Source organism: Polyergus mexicanus, unplaced genomic scaffold (genome assembly GCF_030449975.1).
Source record: "Polyergus mexicanus isolate NDT 795.1 unplaced genomic scaffold, iyPolMexi1.0 SCAF_1, whole genome shotgun sequence".
In the NCBI taxonomy this organism is placed as follows: Eukaryota; Metazoa; Arthropoda; class Insecta; order Hymenoptera; family Formicidae; genus Polyergus; species Polyergus mexicanus.
This window is the reverse complement of record NW_027223321.1, coordinates 14134775-14160299: the sequence shown is the minus strand read 5'-3', so window position 1 is coordinate 14160299 and position 25525 is coordinate 14134775. Positions and strand designations below refer to the sequence as shown.

Here is a 25525-nt window from a genome sequence, read left to right as displayed (position 1 = left end):
AAAGGCAAGCTTATTCTCCTCTCGAGGATTTTCAAGTAGCGAGGAAAGAAACGAGAGAGGGAGGCGGCATGAACGCGCGAGGATGGGTTGGCTGACCACTCTGATGTAACACGACAGAAATTGTTCTCCTGTACGAAGCGGGACGATAATACGCCGTGGGGCTCGATGCAAACATGAACCGACAGCGACAGCGACGGCGATCGGTGCAAAATCCTCGTTACACGTAATACTTTAAACCCTGGATGAATAACAAGTTGCGTAACAAGTTACGCCGCTCGTGGAATAATACTTGATATAGGACGTATCCGTTAAAATGTTCCGCCCGAATTTCCGGGGCTCGAGATAATTTTGAAAATATTCGCGCTTTATATCGGAGAGATTGCGAGGAATTACTCTGGACATTTGAGTTGTTCAGATAGCCGACAATGTCATCAGTATTGTCATCGCGGGAATAGCGGAATCTTTGCGCGAGAAAATTAATTGCATTATTAGTGCAAATTAAAAAAAGGCGAATTCAATTATACCAGGGACATTATAAAGATTTAAGTTTCTCTAAGATCCTTTGTCTTTGAGAATCCTTTGTTCTTACTAGGTATACCCTGAAATGACAAGAGCTCTCTTCTCCATCCCCGTATTATTATCGTTGTATATAATCTTCAATTCAGATGATTGCTCGCGGTTTTCCTTCGTTCTTCGAACACTCCTGTCCAATTTCAAGCGATCGTCGAAAGTGAATCGTGTAAAATTGCTTTAAAATGCCGACTCTTCCTTTGGTAGAAGCACAAGTGGGGGTTGAGCAATACCAGGAGTCGCCTCGTACGTCGATGCACTGGCGCGAGACGACTCATGTCAGGTGGAAATCGTCGCGCGCGAGTTAAGAAGCGGCGAAATCAGATTCTTCGACGAGTGATTTATCTCCCAGACAATGACAACTCGGAAAAAGCTCGTAATCTAAGATGCTACAATCCAAGATCATACAAAACGAGTCGTTGGAATTTATTATGTAACTGACAGCATTTTTTCGAGCACTGACTTTCGAGTATTTCGTGAAGGCCCATTTTCTGATAAACGAGAGATTCATGTTTTGTATGTAACAATAATTTGGGATTGCTATTATCAATTGTAATTCAGATAATGGATCAGCAATGCCAAGGCTTTAATTATCTTGTCTTCGACGATACAGTTGAACAGACATTTATTTATATATATAATTATTATATATATAATTATATTATTATATACATAATTATTTATTTATATAATTATTTGTTGAAAGAGAGAGAGAGAGAGAATGAGAGAAAGAAAGAGATGTTACTTATTTCCGACGATTGTCAAAATCTGTAAATTTGCCTTTAGATTCGTCGATGGTGAACGATGTATGAAGAGGCACTTTTGTATCTTGCGTACATAGGTGCGCACGCGTGCAGCGTCGTCATCGTCGGTCGTCGTGTTCACACCCCGTACTTCCTTCCCTTCCCCTTTCTCCCGGAGTGCCGGGATCCTCATTTCCGGCCGGTGGAAAGCGGTTTTCGAGAAACTTTACGTAATCTCCGTTTCGATTGTGCGGTCCCTTGTCTGTATAATATGGAGGAAATTTTTGCGTTGTCCCAAGTCACATGACTGGGTATCGTGTCTCGTTGCGATCTCTCTTCTCTCTCTCTCTCTCTCTCTCTCTCTCTCTCTCTCTCTCTCTCTCTCTCTTCTCTCTCTTTCTTTCTTTCTTTCTCGTTATGGTACTTTGGATAAATAGCTCAACGATGTAAGATACCTCAAAGTACAGAATAAACGACGAGTAAAGATATATTTACAAGATCAAATGTGTAATAAATTCAATTATTATATGTATATCCAATTTTTTGTTACTCTTATTTTGTGTTCGATGATCAAATAATTATTTAATAAATCGAAAAGAATAATGGCTACATTTTTTTTTTTTTTTTTTTTTTTTTTTATATATAGAAAGAGTTGATGTAATTTGATAGATGATGGATGCCATAAATTTTTTTATTAAAGTTAAAAAATTATTACATTTCTCTCTTTCAGGATTATAAATTATACGTCAAAATTTATTTATCGATAAATGAGGATTTATTTGTTCTAATTTGTCTTTTTTCACAGTTGAATGAAACTATGGAAATAATTGTTTTATTTATTATATATTTTCTAATTGCGATATCTTTTTTTTACATATTTCTTTCGAGTTTGTTTCAATGTCGATAGCCATTATACGTTTTCCATCAAATCCGAGAATTAACAATGTTACTCGATCATTATCGAGCGCTGATTTTCCACAGGGGCCCGTTATCAGAGCTGATCGACAATAGCGCGTGATTAATGTGTTGGTAATTAATTGTGCTCCTAGATTGACGAGCATAAATGTGACGTAGATGGTGGCGTAGATGGAAAATTTAGCCGTGTGTGCGCTTTAATGCAATATGTACAAATCGGCAACAACCGACTGATAAAATAAATTTCGTAAATGTAAATATGCGACATATCAGCGTTTAATATCAATTAATTTTGAACGCAAGGCGCAATAAATTAAAACGTGTTATCGAGGCGTCGAGTATGACGTATTATTGCGCAGTAATATTAATATCACACAAATCGAGAGATAAATAAAACTTAGGAAAAAATGGAAATTTTCGAGATCGAGTTGCAGTGTTTTTTTTTTTTTTTTTTTTTTTTTGTATGGACTTGAGACTAAAAAGCGGATATAAATTTTGAATTAGGATTCATTCATGTGTGAAAAACAAGTAACATGATATATATAGATTTTAGATAACTTTTACACACATCTGATAAGGTTCTATCTTTTCTGATAACAAGCAAAAAGGTCATCTCCAATTTAAGAGAAAATTTTAGTCTGTCTGATTTAAATAAATTTGAGCTAGATAAATACTACAGCACATGAGGAATTATGTACGTACTTGACCAGTTGGCAGATGTCAGCCGGAATTATCTCGATCTTGTTGTCCGAGAGATTAAGATAGGTCAGCGCTGGCAACTCCAGAAGCTCCCTCGGGATTCCACGGAGATCGTTGCACTCCAGATGGACGGTACGAAGTTTGGGAAACCTAGCGCGGAAATATAGAAAGAGAGAGATGGAGAGAGTTACGTATGAATTAAGTAGCAATTAAAGTTTCGATGTAGTTTCTCGCCGCATTTTGTTTCGCTATCGGATGTGCGCTCGCGCTTTTCCTTGCTCTTAGCAGAGGAGAGGGATTAATCTATCCGCTCTAATTATCTCAAAGCGTATTTCAGTTGATTTAATTTCAGAAAGAAATTAATTTCAAAAGGAATCAAATGAGCTATCATGTTCAGTATATAAAAAAAAAAATATTAGGTGTACAACTTTGCTTCCGCCGTTTTCTTATAGATGGCTTTAGCGATAAGTAGTGGTCGAAATAAATAGATCATAGACGTCATGCGATAAACTTGGGCATCTGTAAACATAACCCCATAGAAACATTAGTCGATTTGTGTCTGCGTCATAAAGTTATTCTCGATTGAAAATGTCAGTTTACGAGCCAAATTCTCGTCATTTGCGAGAGGTTTCAATTTTCTGCTTCAATATGAAGAAATCTGCGGCTGAGGCTCATCGAATGCTCTCAAATACTTATGGTGAAGCCGCTATTAGTGAAAGAACGTGTCGTGAGTGGTTTCGACGCTTCAAGAACGGTGATTTTCACGTCGAAGACCGGCATAGCGGTGGAAGAGAGAAGGTTTTCGAAGATGCAGGATTGGAGGCATTACTTAATGAAGACTCGAGTCAAAGTCAAAAAGAATTGGCACGATCATTGGGAGTGGACAATACTTTGAATCATAAATGTATAAGTTTTTTACAATAAAGCCTCGAATTTTGGAAAAAAAACGGCTGAAGCAAAGTTGTACACCTAATAGTATATGAATGTAGATGTGAAGAACGCGTACGTACCTGTGTAAAAGTTTCAAATTGTTATCGACATTACTGAACTGGTTCCATCCCAATGCAAGCTCTTCTATTGCTGGGAAAGCAATCGCGCTTTCAGGGACCCTTGACAGGCCCCCCTTGCTCAAGTCTAATCGTTTCGGACATGATGACAACTGCGTAGCCTGTAAAAATATAGAAAAATACCATATCTTAAGTAAATATATTTAAAATAGTACACTTCTCCCTCTCTCTCTCTCTCTTTCTCTGGTTTTTATTACAACAAATCACCGAGCGAATAATTTAATCGAAAAAAATATTGTATATGCTAATAATATATAATATTAAAATATATATAATTATTGTTATATTAGATTGCATAATATTATAATTTCAAATAAAACATTTATCTTACATAAATAGAGAAATATCATTATTGAGAGATGTCATTTTGCTGGATATATTATTAGCTAAATTATATATTGTTAGCTAAATTTTAGCCGCGATATTTGTATAAAGCCACATATGCCATTTACCTCGAACTCCAAAGAGTCCGTGTCTATATCGTTCCTGTCACAATTATTGTCCATGATCAAGCAATGAAATTCCTGATACGCACCATCTTCTGCACAGCCGCCTATTCTTACATAATACACGAACACGTGTATTTTCTCATTGGACGCACACAATTAATCGTTTAACATTAAAATATTCGATGCAATTATTATTCGCGAAACAAAGCACATAATTTCGTTATATGGAATATAATAGTTTTATTTAAAAGTTCGCTTATAAAAAGGCTCACTTTTGTTTTTGTTTTTTGTACATTTAATTTCATATCGGTGTATTTTTGTCGTCAAATTTGTATCGGTCCTTTAAAATGTAAATCGTATTTTAATTAATATTGATTTTGATATAAATGACGTTCCGTTCCCTCACAATTCTTTGTATATTACAGCGTTATAGTTACGCTTAAATCAATAGGGTTCGTTAGCTTAGAGACGAGAAGGATCTCGCTTAATAACGAATCAATAATTTAACAATATTGCACACGACCCGATGATTAATGAAATGTGAAGGGTCTGTACTCGCGGAAACAAACGTTTAAATAAATTTTAACGTTATAATTTCGTCACGTTGTTCCGATTTGTTCTCTCTTGAACGCTCGCGTATTCGAAATTGTAAAATGGCCAATCGATGAGACGCAATTATCGGAATGGGTACAAGTTAAACGCGAGCTACTCGCAAATCTAAAATAAAGAGCGTAATAAAATGAAAAGATTTACATAAAATTTTACATATTTATATAGTACACATATATTTTATAAACTTTTCTATATATATATAAATTATGCCTCTATACAGAGTGCCACATAACTGTATTTTCTTTGGCTAGAATTCTACAATAATTTTGACAATCGATAAATTGTAAATTAATTATTTGTTAATAAAATCCAGTTGGGATTAAAAAGATTAAGAGAAAAAGACGATTAAATTATTTACTCATATCATTTGCAAAATTTAAATTTAAACGAACGATAAAATTGAATATAATTTACTTTTAAAAATAATTTAACTCGCACATCGAATTAATTACTAATCGGATCTGTTTATTTTGGACACGTGCCAATGATAATAATGTAGTCTCCGCGTTGCGTTCTTTGCACGCTATATATCTTTCGAGTTAAAGATTCATAATACATTCAGTCTCGTTGAACTTCATTGTAAGAAACCGGCGTAAAGTAGCGCCGGTGCACGAGCAATATTTGTGCCGACAAGTATTGTTCTGCTCGTTGCGCCGGCTACGAACAGCCTCATTGTCCGCGCGGCGAACTTTCAACCGAACAATGAAGACGTCAGTCAGAGCTTTCTTATCGGCGTTAGATTCGTCCGCGATCGCGCGTACGAGAAGCTCCCTAAAACAATACGACGGGAAGATCCGCTGCGGAAGTATCGTTAGAAAGCAGAACGAACGCGCATCGCGCATCAAATCAAACTGTAACGAAAAATGAAAATGCGGATAGGCTCCATATTATTTCATCGCATCGACGACGATTCTAACAAAAGTGTTTTGATTTACATTTATGGAAAAACAAAAAACATTATCGTTAAAAGGAATTTCCCCCCGATTTTCCTCGAACTTTCGAGATCGTGGCGGAAAATGAAAATGTACAAAAGATCTTTCAATCGTTTCGGTATTTTTATTTATATGTATAAACATCTTCTTGGATCTTTTAAATGAATTCTTATGCTATCTTTTTATCCTGATTGAAAATAAGGTAATCGAGCGCAAAATGTTATCTTACGTTTTACACTCTTGGACTTTTGTATTTTTTTTTTTTCAGGAAGAATTATTCTCTTTTTTTAAATTGAGTTATGATTTTTGATATCACTCTAGAGTTGGGAACAATTAGCTAGCTTACTAATAATTATTATTCTTAACTTGACAAATCTTTGACACGTGACAGCTTCTTGACGCTAAGGATTCGCAGAAAATGAGAACTCCTTCTTAGGCGATAATGCAGTTTGCCGTGATAATCGCGAACCTTTTCTTTGGGACGCCATTAGGGAAAGTGCCACCATTGATGAAGGGGAAAATAGGATTATACGAGGAAAAGCGAGCAAGATATCGCGTCATATCGCGGGAGAGTGAGCGAGCGAGCACGATCGTCGCGCGATGACGGCCGGTTAATTTTCGATCGTGGGACGCATCAGATCCAAGGGAAAAAGTGCTTTTATATCGATTCGATATTTATATGATCAAATGTATCGTTTTCATAATCTCGGAACCAATTATTTTTAAGGCATTCGTAGCCTCGAGACTTTAAATATTAAAATTTATTCGAGAATCTTCGCGAGCGAGGTTCCTTAAAATTTGAATTCCATTTTTTAATCTCAATCTCACCAATCTCCTGACGACAATTTCCCATCGGAACACGGTTCGATTCTAATTTTCGATCGCGACTCGAATTTGTTCGGCCATCCTCGAGTTTCCCATTCGATCCGGAACTCGTCGACCTCCTCCTCGAGGAGGAGAAACGGCGACGAATGATAAGGGGAGCGAAAGAAGCGATGAACGAATTCGCGTTGGTATCGGTTGGTCGACACGACGATGGCGTGAAAACGAGAAGGAAACGAGACGAAACGACGCTCCCAGCTAACGGACGGTGCGTTTAGCTCACCGTGAACAGACGTAGAGGTAGAGGAGACGAAAGGTAGCGAAGGGATGATAAAGAACGAAGATGGAGAAGAGGGAGAGAAGAAAATCTTTTCGGATTTCCTCGTCCGCGCTCGTCGATGGTGGCTAACGAGAAAAGTAACTTTCCCGCTGATGTCGGAAAAGTTCGCGGCCGGTCGACGATACTGATGCGTCGTCGAATGAAAATCCGCGATAATCCGCCGCGCGGATAGAGAATCACTTATTTAATATATTAAAACTTTCCATTTTTTTTTTTTTTTCCCATCAGCGAGTACGGATGCAAAGATACGCGTTCAGGATAATTTCAACAATATTACCTTGACACTCTTATAACGGAAATAAATATATCTGTATCATATCTCCGTGTACATTGGGAATGGCAATCGAGTAAATAATGAATTATATAAAATAAAATAGATACGGCGTGAGAGAGAAAAAGAGAGAGAGAGAGAGAGAGAGAGAGAGAGAGAGAGAGAGAGAGACGCGCGTGAGAAGATTATTACGAGATGTAATTAACGAGTACTGTTACTAGATCGGACGCGCGAATTCGTTTAATACGGTGTACCGTTTGGCACGCGCGGACTAAATTCATTGTGAGAATTATGTAAACAGTTAAACGGCTCTTTCCAATGTGTGGAGAGAACAATGGTGGTAATTACGGGGAATATATGAGGAGGATTAGAGACAAAAAGTAGCTGATTATGGAAAGTTGATTAAAATCGTTGCTGTTTTTAAAGCGCGTTAATACTATCTCTAATCAATAATACGGAATCGTCACATCACAGTTGTGCATTTCACAATTACAAAATCACAATTTTATAAACAATATATCAATATATTATAAATAAAAAAAAATTAACTCGTAAAATAAACTTATATTTTTTAAAATAATATATATAATTTTGAATAAAAATCATATATATATATATATTTAATATATAAATAAAAATCCGCGCGAAAATATTTTTTATAATAAAATTAAAATCGCGCGCGATATGTGTGTATTATGTAAATTCTTAATACGTTATTATTTTATATGATTTAGTACAAAAAAATTCTATCGATTATCAAATTTACAATTATAAAATACAATTATTTCGTATGGCAGATAAACATTTTGTGATACCTTCGCAAATTTTTACTCGATTGTAATGTTTTTTTTTTTTTTTTTTTTTTTTAATGCATCGCGAGGCGGTTTACGGTTTGTTTAATGATACTATTCACGAAGACAGATTAATCTCGCTTGATCGATTATCGGACAACCGCCGCATCAGTGATGGTTTCCACGCGGACGATTAAAAATTTCTGACCACAATCGATCCGTTTCGATTAATTTCCCTGGGATTGCGTCGAGAGGGAAACGCGACATTGAAACGCGCTCTCGAAAGCTTCTTTGACGTTTCCAACTTTTAATTAATTACCCAATACGCACGCGGCGATTGCATTTATCTTACAGTTGTCGATCGATTCGAGTTAACAGGTGAAATTCGAAAACGATTTTATTAATGTATAAGGTGGAAATCGATGTAACGGCCTATCTCGTTTCTTTTAGTAAATTTGAAGTAATCTTCCTCATGGTAAGAATCATTCGCGTGTATATATAGTTTTTATAAAGTTTAAATATTTCTAAAAATTGCTCTTGCAAGAAAGTGATTAAATTTAATCTTCAGTATGAAGCAGCTTCATGATTACGCTACGCTGTGAATCCTTTGACGGATTGAAAATTTGCGAAAGCACATACTCCTCGAGCTCAATGAAAACTTTACGGAATAGCATTCGGAATGAACGTCGCTCTTTGGCATCATAATTCCACCAATTTCCCAAGGATAATTTCTTCTTGTCGAAGCTAGACACGATCGCGAAAAGTAACGGTTTCAATGCGCCAAGTGTTCGAGGTACGCGTTTCGTGAGATGGAATTTTCTTCGATCGGAAGGACGGTCGAAAAAACACTGCTTCGTGCGCAATTTCCGTTTCTGCACGCGGGATACGGAGGCATTATTCGCGACTACCGCCGGCACATGACTGAGGAGCCGGGCGGAGAGTTCGTCGCGTGTCCTGCGCCATATAAAAAGCGGAAGAGAACACGCTCAGGTGCTTAGATCGCGCAATGTTTGCGTCTGCTAGACACTTTGGGTCTCAGCTTGAGAGACTCAGCTATACGAGGGAACGACACGTGCTGTTGCTCCGACATTGACGTTTAACCGTTGGAAGGCTACACACACACTTACGCACACGGATACACGTACATTCGAATGAGAATCCTCGACCTCTCCGACTTTACTTGACTGTGACAGACATGTAGATATATCTATCTGATTCCGAGATAGCACGAAAAAGAATAGAAAAAGATATATAGGATCTTGTTGCGAATTTTGAATATAAAAAGATTCGGAAAGCAGAAAGAAGAAGATTAGAGAGCAAACTTTGAATATTTTTGTCATATATCGATAATGAAAAATTAATATTATCCTCTTCTAAATCGTAGAAAAAGGTGAACTTGATTTCTCGTTATTAATATGCTAAATGTAGGCTAAAAAAAATTTCAGTGTTTGTCAAGTATTTAAGAATAAATAAAATATATTCGTAAGCGATTGAAAAGATTCTCTAACGATAATTCGAGGAATCAGAATTGAGAAATCTAAGGGTGCAAATATCGAGAAGGATCTAAGAATGTAATTTACGTATTTTGTCGAATATTACGTGAAGCGTAATTACGTGTTCTACGATAGCGATCGAAATAAAAGTAATCGGCGACACGGTCGAGTCCTTCCTCCCTTATTCTCTCAATTACGGAAACGCATCGCGACGCGGCCGGAAGACTTCCCTAATGGCCAATTTGATGATCAATTTCGCGTACCGTTGGAATGCACGCGTAACGGCGCGTGCATTCTTCTTTCTTCTGCCTCTTTCCCGGATATCTTTCGTATCGCCTTCTCGTTAGCATTTATTTTCTCGTAACGAGATATCGACTGGAATTCGCTCTGCCAACCCCCGCGACATTGCTATTTTTTTTTATTCTTCTATTTAGATAAATAATATATTTAAATTATGTAACAGCTGTGATACATCGTACATAACTCGAGATACCAGGTATATAAATATGAAACCGGAATTTGCCCATATATGGTCCTAGTTGTCAATGTAGTTACCGTCAAACCGCGTGATTGGCGCCATTTTCTTCTTTTGACACATCTGATAAAGATTTTCAACTCACAACAATACAAGTATCATACAACAGCATAGTTTTTAATAGCGTTGAACATGTCGAATTTTGTGCCTGGAAACTACGATTTGCGGACAGCATTGATTTTCTGTTACTATTTGAAGAAAACTGCTGCAGAATCGCATCGAATGCTTGTCGAAGCTTACAGTGAGCATGCTCTTGGTAATTCTTTGAGTGGTTTAAAAAATTCAAAAGTGGCGATTTTGACGTGAGAAACGAAGAAGGGTGTGATCTATTATGAGCTGCTAAAATCTGGCGAAACCGTTAATACTGAACGCTACCGACAACAAATGATCGATTTGAATCAAGCTTTGCGTGAAAAACGACCAGAATATCAAAAAAGGCAACACAAAGTGATTTTGCTTCACGATAATGCACCATCATACACAGCAAAACCGGTCAAGGAAACGATTGAGGCGTTTAGTTGGGAAATACTTTCGCATGCGGCTTACTCACCAGACTTGGCTCCATCCGATTACTACTCATTTGCATCGATGGGACACGCACTTGCCGAGCAGCGCTTCACTTGTTACGAAAATGTACGAAAATGGCCCGATGACTGGTTTGCCTCAAAGGAGCAACAGTTTTTTTGGCGTGGCATCCACAAATTGTCAGAGAGATGGGAAAAATGTATAGCTAGCAATGAGCAATACTTGGAATAAAATATTTTTTATCATTTTCATACAATAAACGTGTATTTTCTATAGAAAAATTCCGGTTTCATATTTATATACCTGGTACATCGCCCCCAAAATATTCCCGGATCGGAAACATTTTCAATGTTGCAAACAGCAGGTTTAGGTTGAAGCAATTACATTTGTCAGTTTCATTAAGTTGACGTATTATCGAAATGCAGGAACGAATCATCAATAATAATCTTGAAAACATAATTGTCTAATGAAGCAGTGTCTCAAAGTTTGTTGACATATTTTGTGTGGTAAAAGGGGAAACGTCACGAAAGGATTCGGCGTTTCTCGAATCCAAAAGATTACGCGAAACGTTCTCGCGTAAAGTTTACTGAAAAGTGCTCGAGGGGAAAATCGCGTGGTAAATAAACTTCGATAAAACTTCCAGAGCTCGCGCAGCGAAGAGCTTGGGCCGTAGAATTGGCCGACCTTTTATCAACGTCGTACTAATCGCTGGTGAACCAAGTTGTTTTTTTTTCTTCCGGCATTTTTTTCCATCCCGCAGATTCTCTCACGGCATTTTTCTATCGAAAGGCAATTTTCGCAGTACCTGCGAACGGTATTCGTATCCTTTTTACCAACGATTTCGCGACGATGGCCACGATTTTTTTTTTTTTTCCGACCATGCCGTGCAACGCCTCGGTTTTGCATTTCACGGTGGGCCGAGCGTGTCGATCCAATCTCGGCTTGTTCGAACGAGCACGTTCGTTAAGGGGAAATTCTGCAGTTCGCTTCTCCATCGAACGAGTCGTTTGAAGACGAAAGAAAGTCGTTAGATAACGTCTTCGCGGATTATGAACGTACGTGACGCTCGTATGTTCCACGTAACTCGGGCTTTTATTCTTGTAATATGATTGCGCGAAATATGCAATGTAATAATAACTTAGAATCGCGAGTCACCTGGTTAACCATGGTTAAATTTTGCTCGCGATACACATCGGTGGATCTACACAAACCCCATTCAGTTACAATAATAGAGTCGTAGGAAGACTAATTGCGTCGATATCATTACACAATCCTTAATTCGTATGACTGGCTGTTAAAGCTAATAAACTCTAACTCCAGTTTCGTTGTTTGTCCCCTTGTGAGAGCTATACCCCCGCGAGCGAGGACGCGAGATAAGGGCGCTTAACGATATCGCGTTGCTTGGTAATTTACGAACGGGTTACTGTAGGGAATACGAAGAGAGAGAGAGAGAGAGAGAGAGAGAGAGAGGGAGGGAGAGAGAGGGGGGAACATGTCTCGGGATATATATACAGGAAGGATCCGCGGAAATATAGGAAGCGTCCTGGGGATACGTTACGTTACACTGTGAGTCTTTTATCCAAAGTTCTGCACTTTTCACGAGAGGAGAGCGACGACGAAAGGACTATTTCATACACGCGCCATCGCAAATGCATACGGAGGAGGATATTTGAATAACTTGATAAGGATTCTTCTTTCCTCGACGTTCGATAAATGCATCGCAATGCGGCTGCCCGTTCTCGTTCTGAAAACGCCGTGTACGTCTTTGTGTGTGTGTGTGTGTGTTTATGTGTGTGTCGGGGGGGGGGAGGAGGGTGTCACGCAAAGAGAGAAATTGACGAGGATAGATATCTATCGATTGGCCGATTAAGTGGAAGATTCGTTCAGGGAGATGAATCCGGGATCTCGCTCGACTTTTGGGATACAGAGTGACAAGGATGAGTTCGGAGAAAATGTGATGGAAAAATTTGATCGCGACGGTAGAATTTTTCGTTTAAAACACACATAAACATTTAGATACAATATATAAATCTATTTTAAATAATGTATTGTATAAATTCTACGACAAAGTTTGAGGTAGAAATTTATTTATAATTTTATGTATCGCATCTCTCTCTCTCTCTCTCTCTCTCTCTTAATGATGTATATATATATATTTTGCATACATACACGTACATACATATATTGTTACATTAGTTCTTCCACAGGGTTCTACCATATCAACCATAGCATTTCTTCTTACTTCGATCTAACTCATTCGTTCCTCCAAAGATAGTGTTACAATCTCGGAACTGGCTTTAATCATTAGGTTTTTTAAAAATCTTAACTGTTAGCGTTGAGAAAAAATACTTTTAAATGTTTTGAGCTATAATTGAAAAAATATATCTATTTTCTTAAAGAAGGAGAGATTATATCTATTGAATATTTATTTATTTTTCTCAAAATATTTATCCATTTTTATCTATTTATAATTAAAATTACCTACACATATGTTTATGTTGATATTTTTAAATATTTATACATTTATGAAATTCGCACGAGAAAGATGATTGTATTTATTTGACAGCTATTTAAATTTAAAGTAGATGTACCTGAAATCGATCTCTTATTTATAATTACCGTAGGGTTATTGTATAGTTATATTATGTATATCAAATTTCTAAAATCTATATTTTCTCGACTTGACAGAAGATATATTTCACTGTAGTTTTTTAGCAAAAAAAAAAAAAAAGCCTGTTTTCTACGAATACAACATGTTTTTTCAAATTATAGATAGGATAGTGCGCATCGATATGCTCCGAAAGATTAACAAGACGATTACGGTAAACACGCTCTGTATCAGCACCATAAACGCGTTAATCTTGCCCAATGAACCGGAAAGCGATAGTCAACGTGGCTGTTTGTCTTGTAGAAATTGACCAATTTCGTCAAATGCAATTTCCGAAAGTGTTAATAATCGTAAAGCGCTCTGAAATAAATTCTGATATAAATCGCCAACGCGAAACAATCGTGCGTTCGATAAAAAAAAAAATATATATATATAAATAAAAAAAAAATTTGACTTTATAAACTCTTTTTTGCAGATTTATCGCGAAACAAGTAATTTCGTTATTTCTCAGCCTCCCTTGTTGCAAGAGAGAAAAAGTACGGTTTTGCAACTGATTCGTTCATCATTTTTTTCGCGATATTTGCATCTGCATATTTTGCATCGCGAATAATCGTGATTCCTTGATTACACTCGATCGATGGATCCTCGCGGACGATCGTTGTATTCTTATTATTGTTCTCCTCTCTTTTCCGCCTCAATCGGCCTATAATACGTGACAAAATACTCGGATGTTTTTCCGGCCGCCTCTGCATCGTTTGTCCACGAAGAACTGTTTAATGAGTGATCGTCGCGTAATCTCATTAACGGGACACCCGATATAAGGCGGATTTAATCAAACGATCGGATTTTCTCGTAACAAGAGCATCATTATCGTCCTCGCGGATTTCTCTTTTCCTCATTTCCTCTCCACGGTGGCATCTCCTGCTTTTACACTTGAAAGAGTCTTACACTGCTCCGGAAGGATTTGGAAAATCAGGTGAAACGAGATGCCTTTTCTGTTTTTTATCTCGTTCTGCTTTCTCCTTATTTCCTTTCTCTCCCTTTTCCTCTTCCTAGCTAATCCTAAAGTTCGCGACTTTTCCACGAGATCGCATTCGTAAAATGTAGTTTCCACGACGTTTTTCCATTGCCGTGTCCATCCGGAAAAGCTCGACGCGAATGCGTGTCTTTTCATTTAATCTTTAGCGAATAGAATGAAGTGTTTATCGCGAATTTTCGGTTGGAAGGCAATCCTCGTGATAATCGAGAGGCAGTATTATAATTAATTTTGATTTAACATGCCGTTGCGTCGCGGAAAAATGCGCGGCATCGAGTTTCCTCGGCGAAATTTTATAAATTCAGATAAGAAAGCCTGGACGCGGCGTTAAAACGTTAAGATCTCTACGCGCTAAGGCTCGTAACGAGGAAAGTTCCGCACTTAATAAGGAGCCTTAAGAAAGATTCGCGCTTTGATCATGACAGAAATCCGCTAGGCGGATAGGTATGCGACGTGCCTTTAAGGACCCTTGGAAATTATTTCGTCGGCGAATAAAAAAGGAAAAGAAAAAAACAAAGGGACGAAAGGGTTTCCGCCTGCCCTCGGTGTTTTCCTCTTTGTGACTAACAAGCGGAATTCATGTGAACGCACATCCGCTGCTGGTTTATTCCCGTAAAGATCTTTTGAGAGCGAAATGGGGGATGGGGCGGTGCGCGAAAGGGAGATGGGCAACAATATAAACCAGTAAATGACAATAATACTTTGACAAAAAATGGATCACCATAGTAGAAAAGAGGGAGGTTTTATACATTGGATTGCGTAGTGGAGAAAGAGGGAAGATTACGCGCGATTGGATTTTTTCTTATATTATATGTAATGGCAGAACAATTAATTTTTATCTCGAACAAACTTAAAATAATTTAAAACAATCACAGAAAGTATATAAGTGATTTTAGTTTATATGTTTTTCTTTTGTCGGATTTATTTACAACTTACAATTGTTTTCGTTAGTGAGACGAGTTATACGATTAACCGATAGAAGCCAATAATTATTCTTCGCTAGATGCAACATTGTTGAAATTTGTTTCTTTTCTTCTCATTGTCAGTCGTTGTCTAGCATCGCAAATTTCGCAGTTTATATATAAACGAGTTTAGAAAATAAATTTATTTTATTATATGTCTTTGTAAAGGCAAATATATTAACCGATATTCCTCGCGAGCAATCAAACAATTTTAAGAATGATCGAGAAGTAATCCGAGAGGGGAGAGGCGAAAATAACGATGCGAGTGTTGTAACTGGCAACTTTTCCAAAGTGCCTTTCAGCGATTAAGGGGAAACTTTCGCGATTTACAGTGGATTTCAAGAAGACCCTCGCGGGTCCAATCGGGGATTTACGGTTGAAATCGCTATTTGAACTTTATATCTTTTCCAACGAGTTTCCAGGATGTAGATAGTTTCAAGTAGCATCGAACGTACTCACTTAATTGTGACAGAAGATAATATCATTGTCACAAGATATAAGATAAGACATGTTTATATCGTGTTAATTGCTTGTTTTCTCATGATCTGCAAAATGTTCGCAAAGTTCGCGAAGCGTACATTAAAAATCTATAAATTTATATTTTAAAATTGAAACTTTTAATAGTTAAAGTTATGTTACTTGGAATAATTGAGAGAGACTCGAAAATAAGAAGTCACTTCTTTGAATAATTTATTTGGACACTAGAAAAAAGTTATCCTTTCCCGCAAATTATTTTCACAATAAAAACGATATATGAATTAACGCAAGAGCGTCACATTGTCTGCAATATTGTTCTTTTTTTATTCGATAACTCGAATGATGAATGTGTCGATTTAGATCTTCCAGGTTTTCTTCATAGGTCTTACAATTAGTGATAAATGCCCAAAAACAGTCAGCCCTAATTTCGAACCCTTCGCAAGGCTAATCACCGCTATCTTCCTTCAGGGGCAATTCCCTTTCTGAGTGCGTGAGAAATTAGGGTAGAACTTTTATCCCTCGAGAGCACGATTTTTCTCTCCTACGTTATTCTATTTCTTTACCTTTAGGCTCGCAGCGAAAATCCGTTAGTTGCACGAGGATTCGCCGTGAGAATAAATTTTCTTTCGTATAACGAAGGAAAAATTTTTGAATCATCCTACTTGCTTTTAACGATTGGTAATCGTAGAACTTGATTAATTTTGTGGTAAGAAACAAACGCTCGCACTTTATATCGTCACGTAAGGCTTACGATTTATGTTGCGCGGTAGGGGAAAGTTAATTCGGGTTAAATAACGCGGGAAATTTTACGGTGGAATTTCAATTAAGCACGTATTTATTGAAGCCGCGTAAAAATAGATTTTGCGGTATTTATAGCGGCGAATATCAACCTATGATACACAAATTACGATATTAATTACGGGTAATTAACGCGAATGAATTCGTACAGTTTCATGCCTGTGAATGCTCGACTGAATCGAGATAGATTATGCAATGTTCATAGGTGTAGAGTGCATAGCGTACATAGGTGAATCAAAGCGCGAATAGAGATTTTACCGCATTTAATCTTTATCCCATTCAGCTGTGAAACAATTACAATAGTGCAATAGAAAAAAGATTGAATTGCCATATTTGATAAATACATATTATGCAGATACGAAATAATCGAGGTTGCCGTTAATTAATTAATTAATCGAAATTATTGAATTGAGTCACGGGTCAGTAAGCAATGAATAAATTGGACTTTAGATTAAATATTATGTAATATATAGTATATATGTATATATATATATACAGGGTGTCCCATTTTAATCTTCTCAGGCAAATATCTCAAAAATCAAGCCCGGAAGAGAAAAATGTTTCAGACAAAAGTTGTTTGGTTTCGAGGGGGCCATAAGATGGTACCATTGGTTTGACCTTGGAAAATCATTTGAAGGTCATGTGAAGGTCAACTTTAAAATCTTAAATAAAAACCCCCATTTTTTATTTAGTATTCTTGTAGCTGACATCGAGAGCTTTCCAAAACACTATAATAAAGTATTTCCAATTACTTTTTATGAAAATAAAAAATTAATTACTCCATATTTTCGCGCCTTTTGTAATAATCGAACACAAAAATTGATTTTTCTAGGGATTATTATATTTCTCATATTAGATTCGCTTTAAAAGAATCCATATGTAATCATAAGTGTTACTATTGAGGCAAAATCATGACCCGTTCGTTTTATTAATTTTTTAACGAAGTAATTAATTATTTACGCCTTCGTCATATAAATGATCGAGTCGCCACTAAATGAGATTGATCCTCGTCAATACACGTACCGTATCGTTGGCGTTAATTATTCTTTCTCGTTGTCGCTTGTGATTTTGTATCGCGAAAAATGGTATCGTGAGATTCATCACACCGCGCACGGCGATCTCTCATTCCCCATAATTCACCGTCATTTCTGAGCCTCTTATAATTTCCGGTTAATGGCGCGCCGCTGTATTATCGTCAAGCGAAACGGATCGCGCGCGTTGCGCACTTTTCGCATATAATATTGTATAAACAGAACGCGTTTTTCTCGGATAAAAAAAAGAGAGCCGCGTGCGTCAGTACGATATTAATTTCGATGGAGATTGATTTTATGCGATGCATCGTTTTAGAATACAAATACGCGTTATTATGTAATGTATGCAAAATAATTGATAAATCATGCTCTCCAAAGAGAGAGAGAGAGAGAGAGAGAGAGAGAGAGAGAGAGAGAGAGAGAGAGAGAGATTTTCCTATATAAATCTATGTACGTTTGTTTTTGCAATATTTTCGATTAGAGAATTGGAGCATTTTGGAAATTGGTAATTAAGCTTGGTTTGTATTTCGTTCCAATCGAAAAATTTCATCGGAGTCTATCGTATCGCGCGAACAAAGCTTCTAGCGAATTGAGGTTTAGTTGAAATTAATTGTAAAGCAAAATTTTATCGTCATTTTCTGTTCTTCATTTCGCTCTTGAAATTAATTAATTTTTAATAGCCACAGTAATTCCAAAACTTTCTCGCGACCCAAACTTTGTAATAATCGCTACTCTTTCTAATTTAATCGTGTACCTGCTAGCTGTATATATCTTATTGAGAGAAATTATATTGGGAGACAGCCTGTATATATTGATGTACATATCGAAATTAAATGATCGTAGTGGATTGAAAGAAAACGCGACGCTTTTTACAAGACGAGAGCTTTCACTTGTTCTTCGTTCATTATAAATCATTTCTAATAAAGATCGATCTCTCTTGCGTAGTTACGTCGCAAATTAAAATGCCCGTTGTCACGGATGCGATGTTAGAAATTCGCAGGGTGAAATACGTTGCGCGCGCGCGCGCGCGAGAGAGAGAGAGAGAGAGAGAGAGAGATTTTTTTGTGGAAATACGTATCCGATGAGAGATGCATCGGGATGAAATAACAGATGTAGTTGTAAATAACACCGGGATTATGTTTTTGTAGTAACGGGACGGATGAACTGTACACACATCTCGGATTATTATTTTATATGCCGCCGGTAAAAATGGGCAAACAAAAATCATAACGTTGAAAGAAGAGTTTTCGTCCAACTAAGAGTTCGATCGCAAATTGAAGGGAAGAATACGCGAGCAATATCGTTACAAACTCTACGGATGCATCACCGTCGCTTGATGTTCGATTTCAGCCGCGGACGCAGCGAACGCGACGAATTTGCGCAGCGTTGCTTCATGGTCAATGCGTCCTGTTAACACGCGTAAACGCGCTCCGCGTCGATAATCAGATTCGAAAGGTATCATCATTCTCGTTATACTGCTTCGGAAACCGCAATTGTTTATTTTTCATTTTTCCCCTTGTTTTTCATCAAACGGAACACGATCGGCGCGATAAATTTATCAGAATATCTTCGAGCGACACCGTAATCGAATATATGGACACGTCGGTTGCGATTTGAGAATTTAATAAGTAAGCTCGCACACGAGCTTTCAATTATCGCGTAAATTTTTAAACGCAAGCTCTTGGTATTTTGGTTTTTTTTTTATGATATAATCCCAATTTATCTTTATTTAACCCGTAATGTTTATATCATCGAGAATATTATCGGAATTATGTCGAGATGTACCGTAGAAAAGCACACACATATATTAAAAAATATCTTTCTTTCTCTCTAAATTAAAATATTATTTTTGCGCCGCGTATTTATTTCTTAGATATTAATTGACATTTAAATTTATCGAATGATGTTGATTATTTTTTGTGGCAAAAAATGTATGACTAAGGATTAATTGAGAAAGATCTTTCAATATTGATACTGGTAGAAGTTGCCAGCACAACTAACGCTTTCAATATACAATATAAAAAAAAGAATTCCCTATTAATGTCGGAATTATTTTCTCGTATTCTTTTTTAAAGAATAATACAATTTTTTATTATTTTACACGATGAGAGAAAAATAAGCGTGGATTCAACGATTATTTTAGAAGGTCTAAAAATTATATTATTCAACTTTTTCAAAGGAAAATAATCTCATTTCAGAATTAAAACACATGGATATTTGCTGATAATCCGTTTGATTCAACGAACAGAGAATGTCGATACCTTCAGCAACGAATAAGTGATGTATCAAACTGAATTGTCATACGAGTCTCGTCCGTTTAAAACCGCTCCGCTTCTATTACGCAAATAATGACGCTTCCACTACAAAACGTCACGGTCCACTCGATCGTGTCATCGACAACCGACATTCAAGAAAATTGTTTCATTATCTGACGCGTGCTTGAAAACAACTCGCTTTGACGCTTTGAATACGATTCCGCTGACGAATATTAAACAAAAGGCGGACGAGATGATACCGCGGATTAATTAAATCACGAATCAATCTTTCCTTTATGCAATAAATATTACATATAATAAATAGCTGTCTCGCAATCAGTACTTTTTCTCATTTCCTCGTTTATCTTTACGCGTTTAAATAAATTTGTATATTCCGCGATTATATATACATATTACTTTTTTTATGTAGACTCATGCTTTGTATAATAATATAGATGAATTGCAATTAGAATTTTTAATACGAGAAAAATAAAGATAGCAGAAAATCATAAAGAATTCTCGCTATTAAATGAATTTTGACACGCGTTATATATATATATATATATATATATTTTTTTTTCACGTGCAAAGTCGACGACGCGAAATGAAATGAGCAATAGCGAGAAAAGATTGCCCGTCGAAAGTTTGTTACCGCGAAATTCTCGTCATTCATCGCGCAACAATGCATTAGCGGAAAATTCAACGGACGGATTAAACGCGATCACGATGCATCCGGTCGATGCAATAATAGTGTTCCGCGGTGGTGGTGGCTGTGCATTTGCGTCATGGAGAAAAGCGACAAAATACTATGCGTTGAATAATTCAAGGGAAATGATGAGGGAGGAAGAGATGGATAGAGAGAGAGAGAGAGAGAGAGGGAGGGAGATGGACCGCATTTCGTATTTGTACAAGTGATCGCTGAATATTTAGCAACGTGTTTATCCGAATCATGATCTCGCGTTTCGAGTAGTGTCACGTTCAATTTCGATGCTCCGCGCCGCTGGCAAATGAATTCGTGCGTTTCGCCTGTGTAATAATGCGTTAAATGATCTCGTAAATTGTCATTGTTATCTGAAAGAATCGAAAGTAGGGCGAGTAAAGTAGAAATAGTGAAGTTATTTTTATCGTTTAGCTTTTCTCGTCAAGCGGCCTGGAAGCAGTCGCTTAGAATACCGCGAGATATGCTGTTTTGTAAATATATTTTTCACTATCCATTAGGTGTACAACTTTGCTTCCGCCGTTTTCCTATAGACGGCTTTAGCGGTAAGTAGTGGTCGAAATAAATAGATCATAGACGTCATGCGATAAACTTGGGCATCTGTCAACATAACCCCATAGAAATATTAGTCGATTTGTGTCCGCGTCATAAAGTTATTCTCGATTGAAAATGTCAGTTTACGAGCCAAATTCTCGTCATTTGCGGGAGGTTTTAATTTTCTGCTTCAATATGAAGAAATCTGCGGCTGAGGCTCATCGAATGCTCTCAAATACATATGGTGAAGCCGCTATTAGTGAAAGAACGTGTCGTGAGTAGTTTCAACGCTTCAAGAACGGTGATTTTCACGTCGAAGACCGGCATAGCGGTGGAAGAGAGAAGGTTTTCGAAGATGCAGAATTGGAGGCATTACTTAATGAAGACTCGAGTCAAAGTCAAAAAGAATTGGCACGATCATTGGGAGTGAACAATACTTTGAATCATAAATGTATAACTAGTTTTTTACAATAAAGCCTCGAATTTCGGAAAAAAACGGCGGAAGCAAAGTTGTACACCTAATATATATATATATATATATATATATATATATATATATATATATATATATATATATATAGTTGCGAGTATTTTATACGTGCTCTGATATTTCTTCCGAATTATTACGGTCCAGCATATCATATTTTAATATCGAAAAGATCGTTCATACCGTACGTCATAGGGAGATTCTCGTTGGGGGATGTTGTTCCGGCTTAAAATGCCACGGGACGTTACGTTAGTTAGAAAAAATATATGTCTCTAGCTGTGTGCTATCGCGGGGAGATGGATCGAGGGATCGATCGTGAATCGGCGATAATTTCGCGATCGGATGCTGCTGGCGATGGTCCGGCATGGACCGGAAACGATAGTGTGTATACCCTCGTCCCTTATCTATTCCAAGCCTCTTTATCCCCTATCTCTTTCTCCCACCAATCTCCCACGTTACGCCGCATTTGGATATTGAAGTTTGTTCATCGTGATTTCATATTCAGGATGTGCCTTTAGGCCAATGTTTGCATGATTTTGGATTCCTCTCGCTATCCCGCTAGTCCCCGAGCGACTCTTCCTTCAGTTCCGACCCAGCCGTCCCTTTGCCCTCGCTCGATCTTTTCAGTCGCGAATTCGCGGAGACGAAAAAAAGGATAAAGTTTCCTTTGACTTCTCCGTCTGGCGCTTTAATCTAACGCCCTTTGAAGAATCGATCCGCAGCGATATGATATCTGCAGTGCATTTATTAAAAAAAAAAGCCTTATCGTATGAAATCTCGGTGAGACGAAGAGCTCTCTTCCTTTTCGAAACTCGCAGCTTCTCTGCTGAGAGAACTATACGTAACTATTTGTAATTATAAATATAGATGAGCATTTTACATACGACAGCGATATTTGCGGGATTGCTCGGCGATGCGAAACGTGTTCGGGAGGAATTGTTCCTTTTGTTTAATCGATGAATTCTATCGAAGCTCATCAAAATGACGTCTATGTTTGTTCTCATTTGCATCAGGTAGAGCGCGCGAGCCGACAATCGACGCAATTCTAATTCACCGCGCTTGCCCGTCGACATGTAACGACATTATCGGAAGCCGCCCGCATCTTCCTCTCCCCTTCCCATCCCTTATACCGTTCCCATCGTCTCTTCTGTCCGACATAATTTCTCCGGCATGTTGCACTCGGCTCGCTGCTGCTCTGCCGCATTGACGTTCCACCTATTCCTTTCCAGATACGCGGTCGGTATGCCTCGGAATATTACCTATCTACTCGCCGCATGACCTATTTACATGCGCAAGAGCTTCTCTTTCGATGGTTATTGGAGTCGAAGGGGGAGGGTGCGCATAAATTGCGGGATGCATAGAGATCCAAAAATCTATTTACGCAGATCCTTGCGAAATATAATATCTTCTCTTTTTTGCTCTCTCTCTCTCTCTCTCTCTCGCGCGTATACAATCTATATACATTGTAAATATCAACTCCGATTATCTTGCCAGAGTATCATGCAAAATTCAGCTTGTCCGAGCTCGTTACGAGCTTCGTCTCCCCGTTGAAGTCGCGTAACACACCCTGGAAAGGAATTTCCAAAAATCGATTTCAGCTCACGACGGAGAGAGCTGAAATTTTAAGGCGACCGAAATTGTCGGGCAAACACCGACACCGACCGTATGTATCAAAGATTCTCTCTCATCCGTCCCTTGAAAAATGGATTTTCACTGTTTCTATTTGATACGCGCCACCGCGACAGCTTGTTTCTGTGTTTATTTATCGTATGCATCGCAGTAGCGCGCATTGCTGTTTCGCAGAACCGAATCACTTGTCCAAATATTACATATCGAGATGAATAATAGATTAAATTCGTATAATATCAAAGCTTCTGAGAACGAAGCGTGGTGTCTCAATCATCTGGCAGGTACGTGCGAAGCAACGAATATTAATGCGGATGAATAGAATAGGATAAAAGAATGCAGGCTAAGAAAATAGGCTCTGAATAAATTATCAAACAAATAGATCAATGACTAATAAATATATAAATAAATAATAATAAAAATAATAAAATAACAGAAAAAATACTAATTAACGTATCTAGGAAGACTTTTGAGAAAGTTTAGAAAAAAAAATAAAAATTGCACGAATAATATCATATTATTTATATTATTTGTCATATTATACGAAAATCGAATATCCGCGTATATGATGAAATTTGTACGAAAGTCAAGATTATGTCACAATATAATGGAAATAAAACGAAGTAATTAATACCTTGTATAAATAAATTGTGACAATGCAAAAAAATGTATTTTTTGATAATAAAATTAATGATATTCATCTTTTAACAATACATATATTGATTATTAATTTTGCTCATAAAAAAATTATTACGCTCTTTTCTATTTTTAACCGACGCGACGGCTTCAATTACTCCATTCGATTCCAGTACCTTTTTCTTCTCTCTCTCTCTCTCTTTTTTTTTAAACAATGTCTCTAGCACACATGTGTTTGGTGAAATATCAACTGTAGGAATGTTCTCGATTTCGCGCTGAAGAATAGCGTTAAGGTCGCTTACCTCTTTGATCCAGCTCTTCCAGAGATCCCGATCCCAGGGATGATGGAAGCCCAGATACAAGTGTCTGGTCTCGCGATGGTGATTCTCTTCAGGGTGTTGGCTCACGTGGCACTGTTGAGTGACCCTGGGAAAGCCGGTGACACGCAAAACGAGTTTGCCCAGACGTGACGGCGCATAGCAAACCGCGCCGCCGCCGCCGCCCAGCTCCATCCATTCCGCTCGCGATTCCGGACAGGCTGCGGGAAACGCGTTTGTCTCGTTATTTATCAGCCCTTTTGATAAATTGGTAGTATGTATAATCGCGACATAGCTATATCTGAGGCTTGAGGAGCGTAATTTCTAAAAAGAGTAAAGACATGACGTGAATATACTTGTAAATAGAATTTTATTTTTCGAATTAATATTCTAGAATATCGGTATTCCATCAGTTCGCTAATCGTTAATTAATAATTGGCATTAATTGGCGCGGCTATTATTTCTTTTCATATTTTGTACCACGATTGACGAAAGCGATCATTTTTGACACATTCAGTGAACGCGCGCATTTTTAAGGCACGTTGACGTATATTAGCTTTCGTCTTTGAAATTCCAAACGCTCAGTTTCAAGCATGACGCGATCCAGCGAAAGAATGACTCCATCTCTCGCTCTCGGCGGGACGTCTAATTACGTTCGGCTATGTTCGAGAATGCCGGACGGTCGTTGATATTCCGATGACGGCCCGTTACATTCCATAGCGTCGGCTTTCAGAGAACATCCATCACCGGATGTGCCTCGAGTGTGTACCGGCTTTCGCAGATACAAAGCGCCATCGGATATTATCGAATTTTTGCGCTGCTATCGGAGAAAAACAAAAATGTCGAAAACGCTTCCGGCGACGATCCGATGCAAAATTTATTTATTCGCACCGATCGCAAAATATCGCCGCGTTTTTCTATCAGGGAAGAAACAAGTGCATGCATGATTATCGAATCAGCGTGTTGGAATCTTTCCTTGTGAAATTAAAAAAAAAAAAAAAAAAAAAATCTATAAATTAATGGATCTTGGAATGGATCATTTAATCTTGAAATTTCTCGATGTTGAAATCCTTGAATCGTGTGTGAAATCTTTCAAGTTATATTTTATAAAAACGATTATCTCTCTCTTTTATTCTTTTTTTTTTTACGTATTAATCCAACTAATTTATTTGAAATAATTGAGCATATACAGCGCATAATATCCCCCTCTTTCCCACCTTTCTCTAAGCAAAATATTGATTATTGCGGAATGCGAAACAAACGATCGTGCTTTTTC

At 37.6% G+C, this 25525-nt stretch overlaps 1 protein-coding gene across 1 annotated transcript in view; it reads right to left on the bottom strand.

Moving 5' to 3' along the window:
• The window catches only part of Phlpp (PH domain leucine-rich repeat protein phosphatase), a 65371-nt gene that overhangs the window by 11759 nt on the left and 28087 nt on the right, over positions 1-25525 (bottom strand). Inside the window, exons 4-6 of the mRNA XM_070302044.1 lie at positions 24235-24470; positions 3938-4095; positions 2931-3077 (exon numbers count right to left, since the gene is read on the bottom strand). Of these exons, the coding sequence (XP_070158145.1) occupies positions 2931-3077; positions 3938-4095; positions 24235-24470 (541 nt within the window). The remainder of the gene's footprint in view (positions 1-2930; positions 3078-3937; positions 4096-24234; positions 24471-25525) is intronic.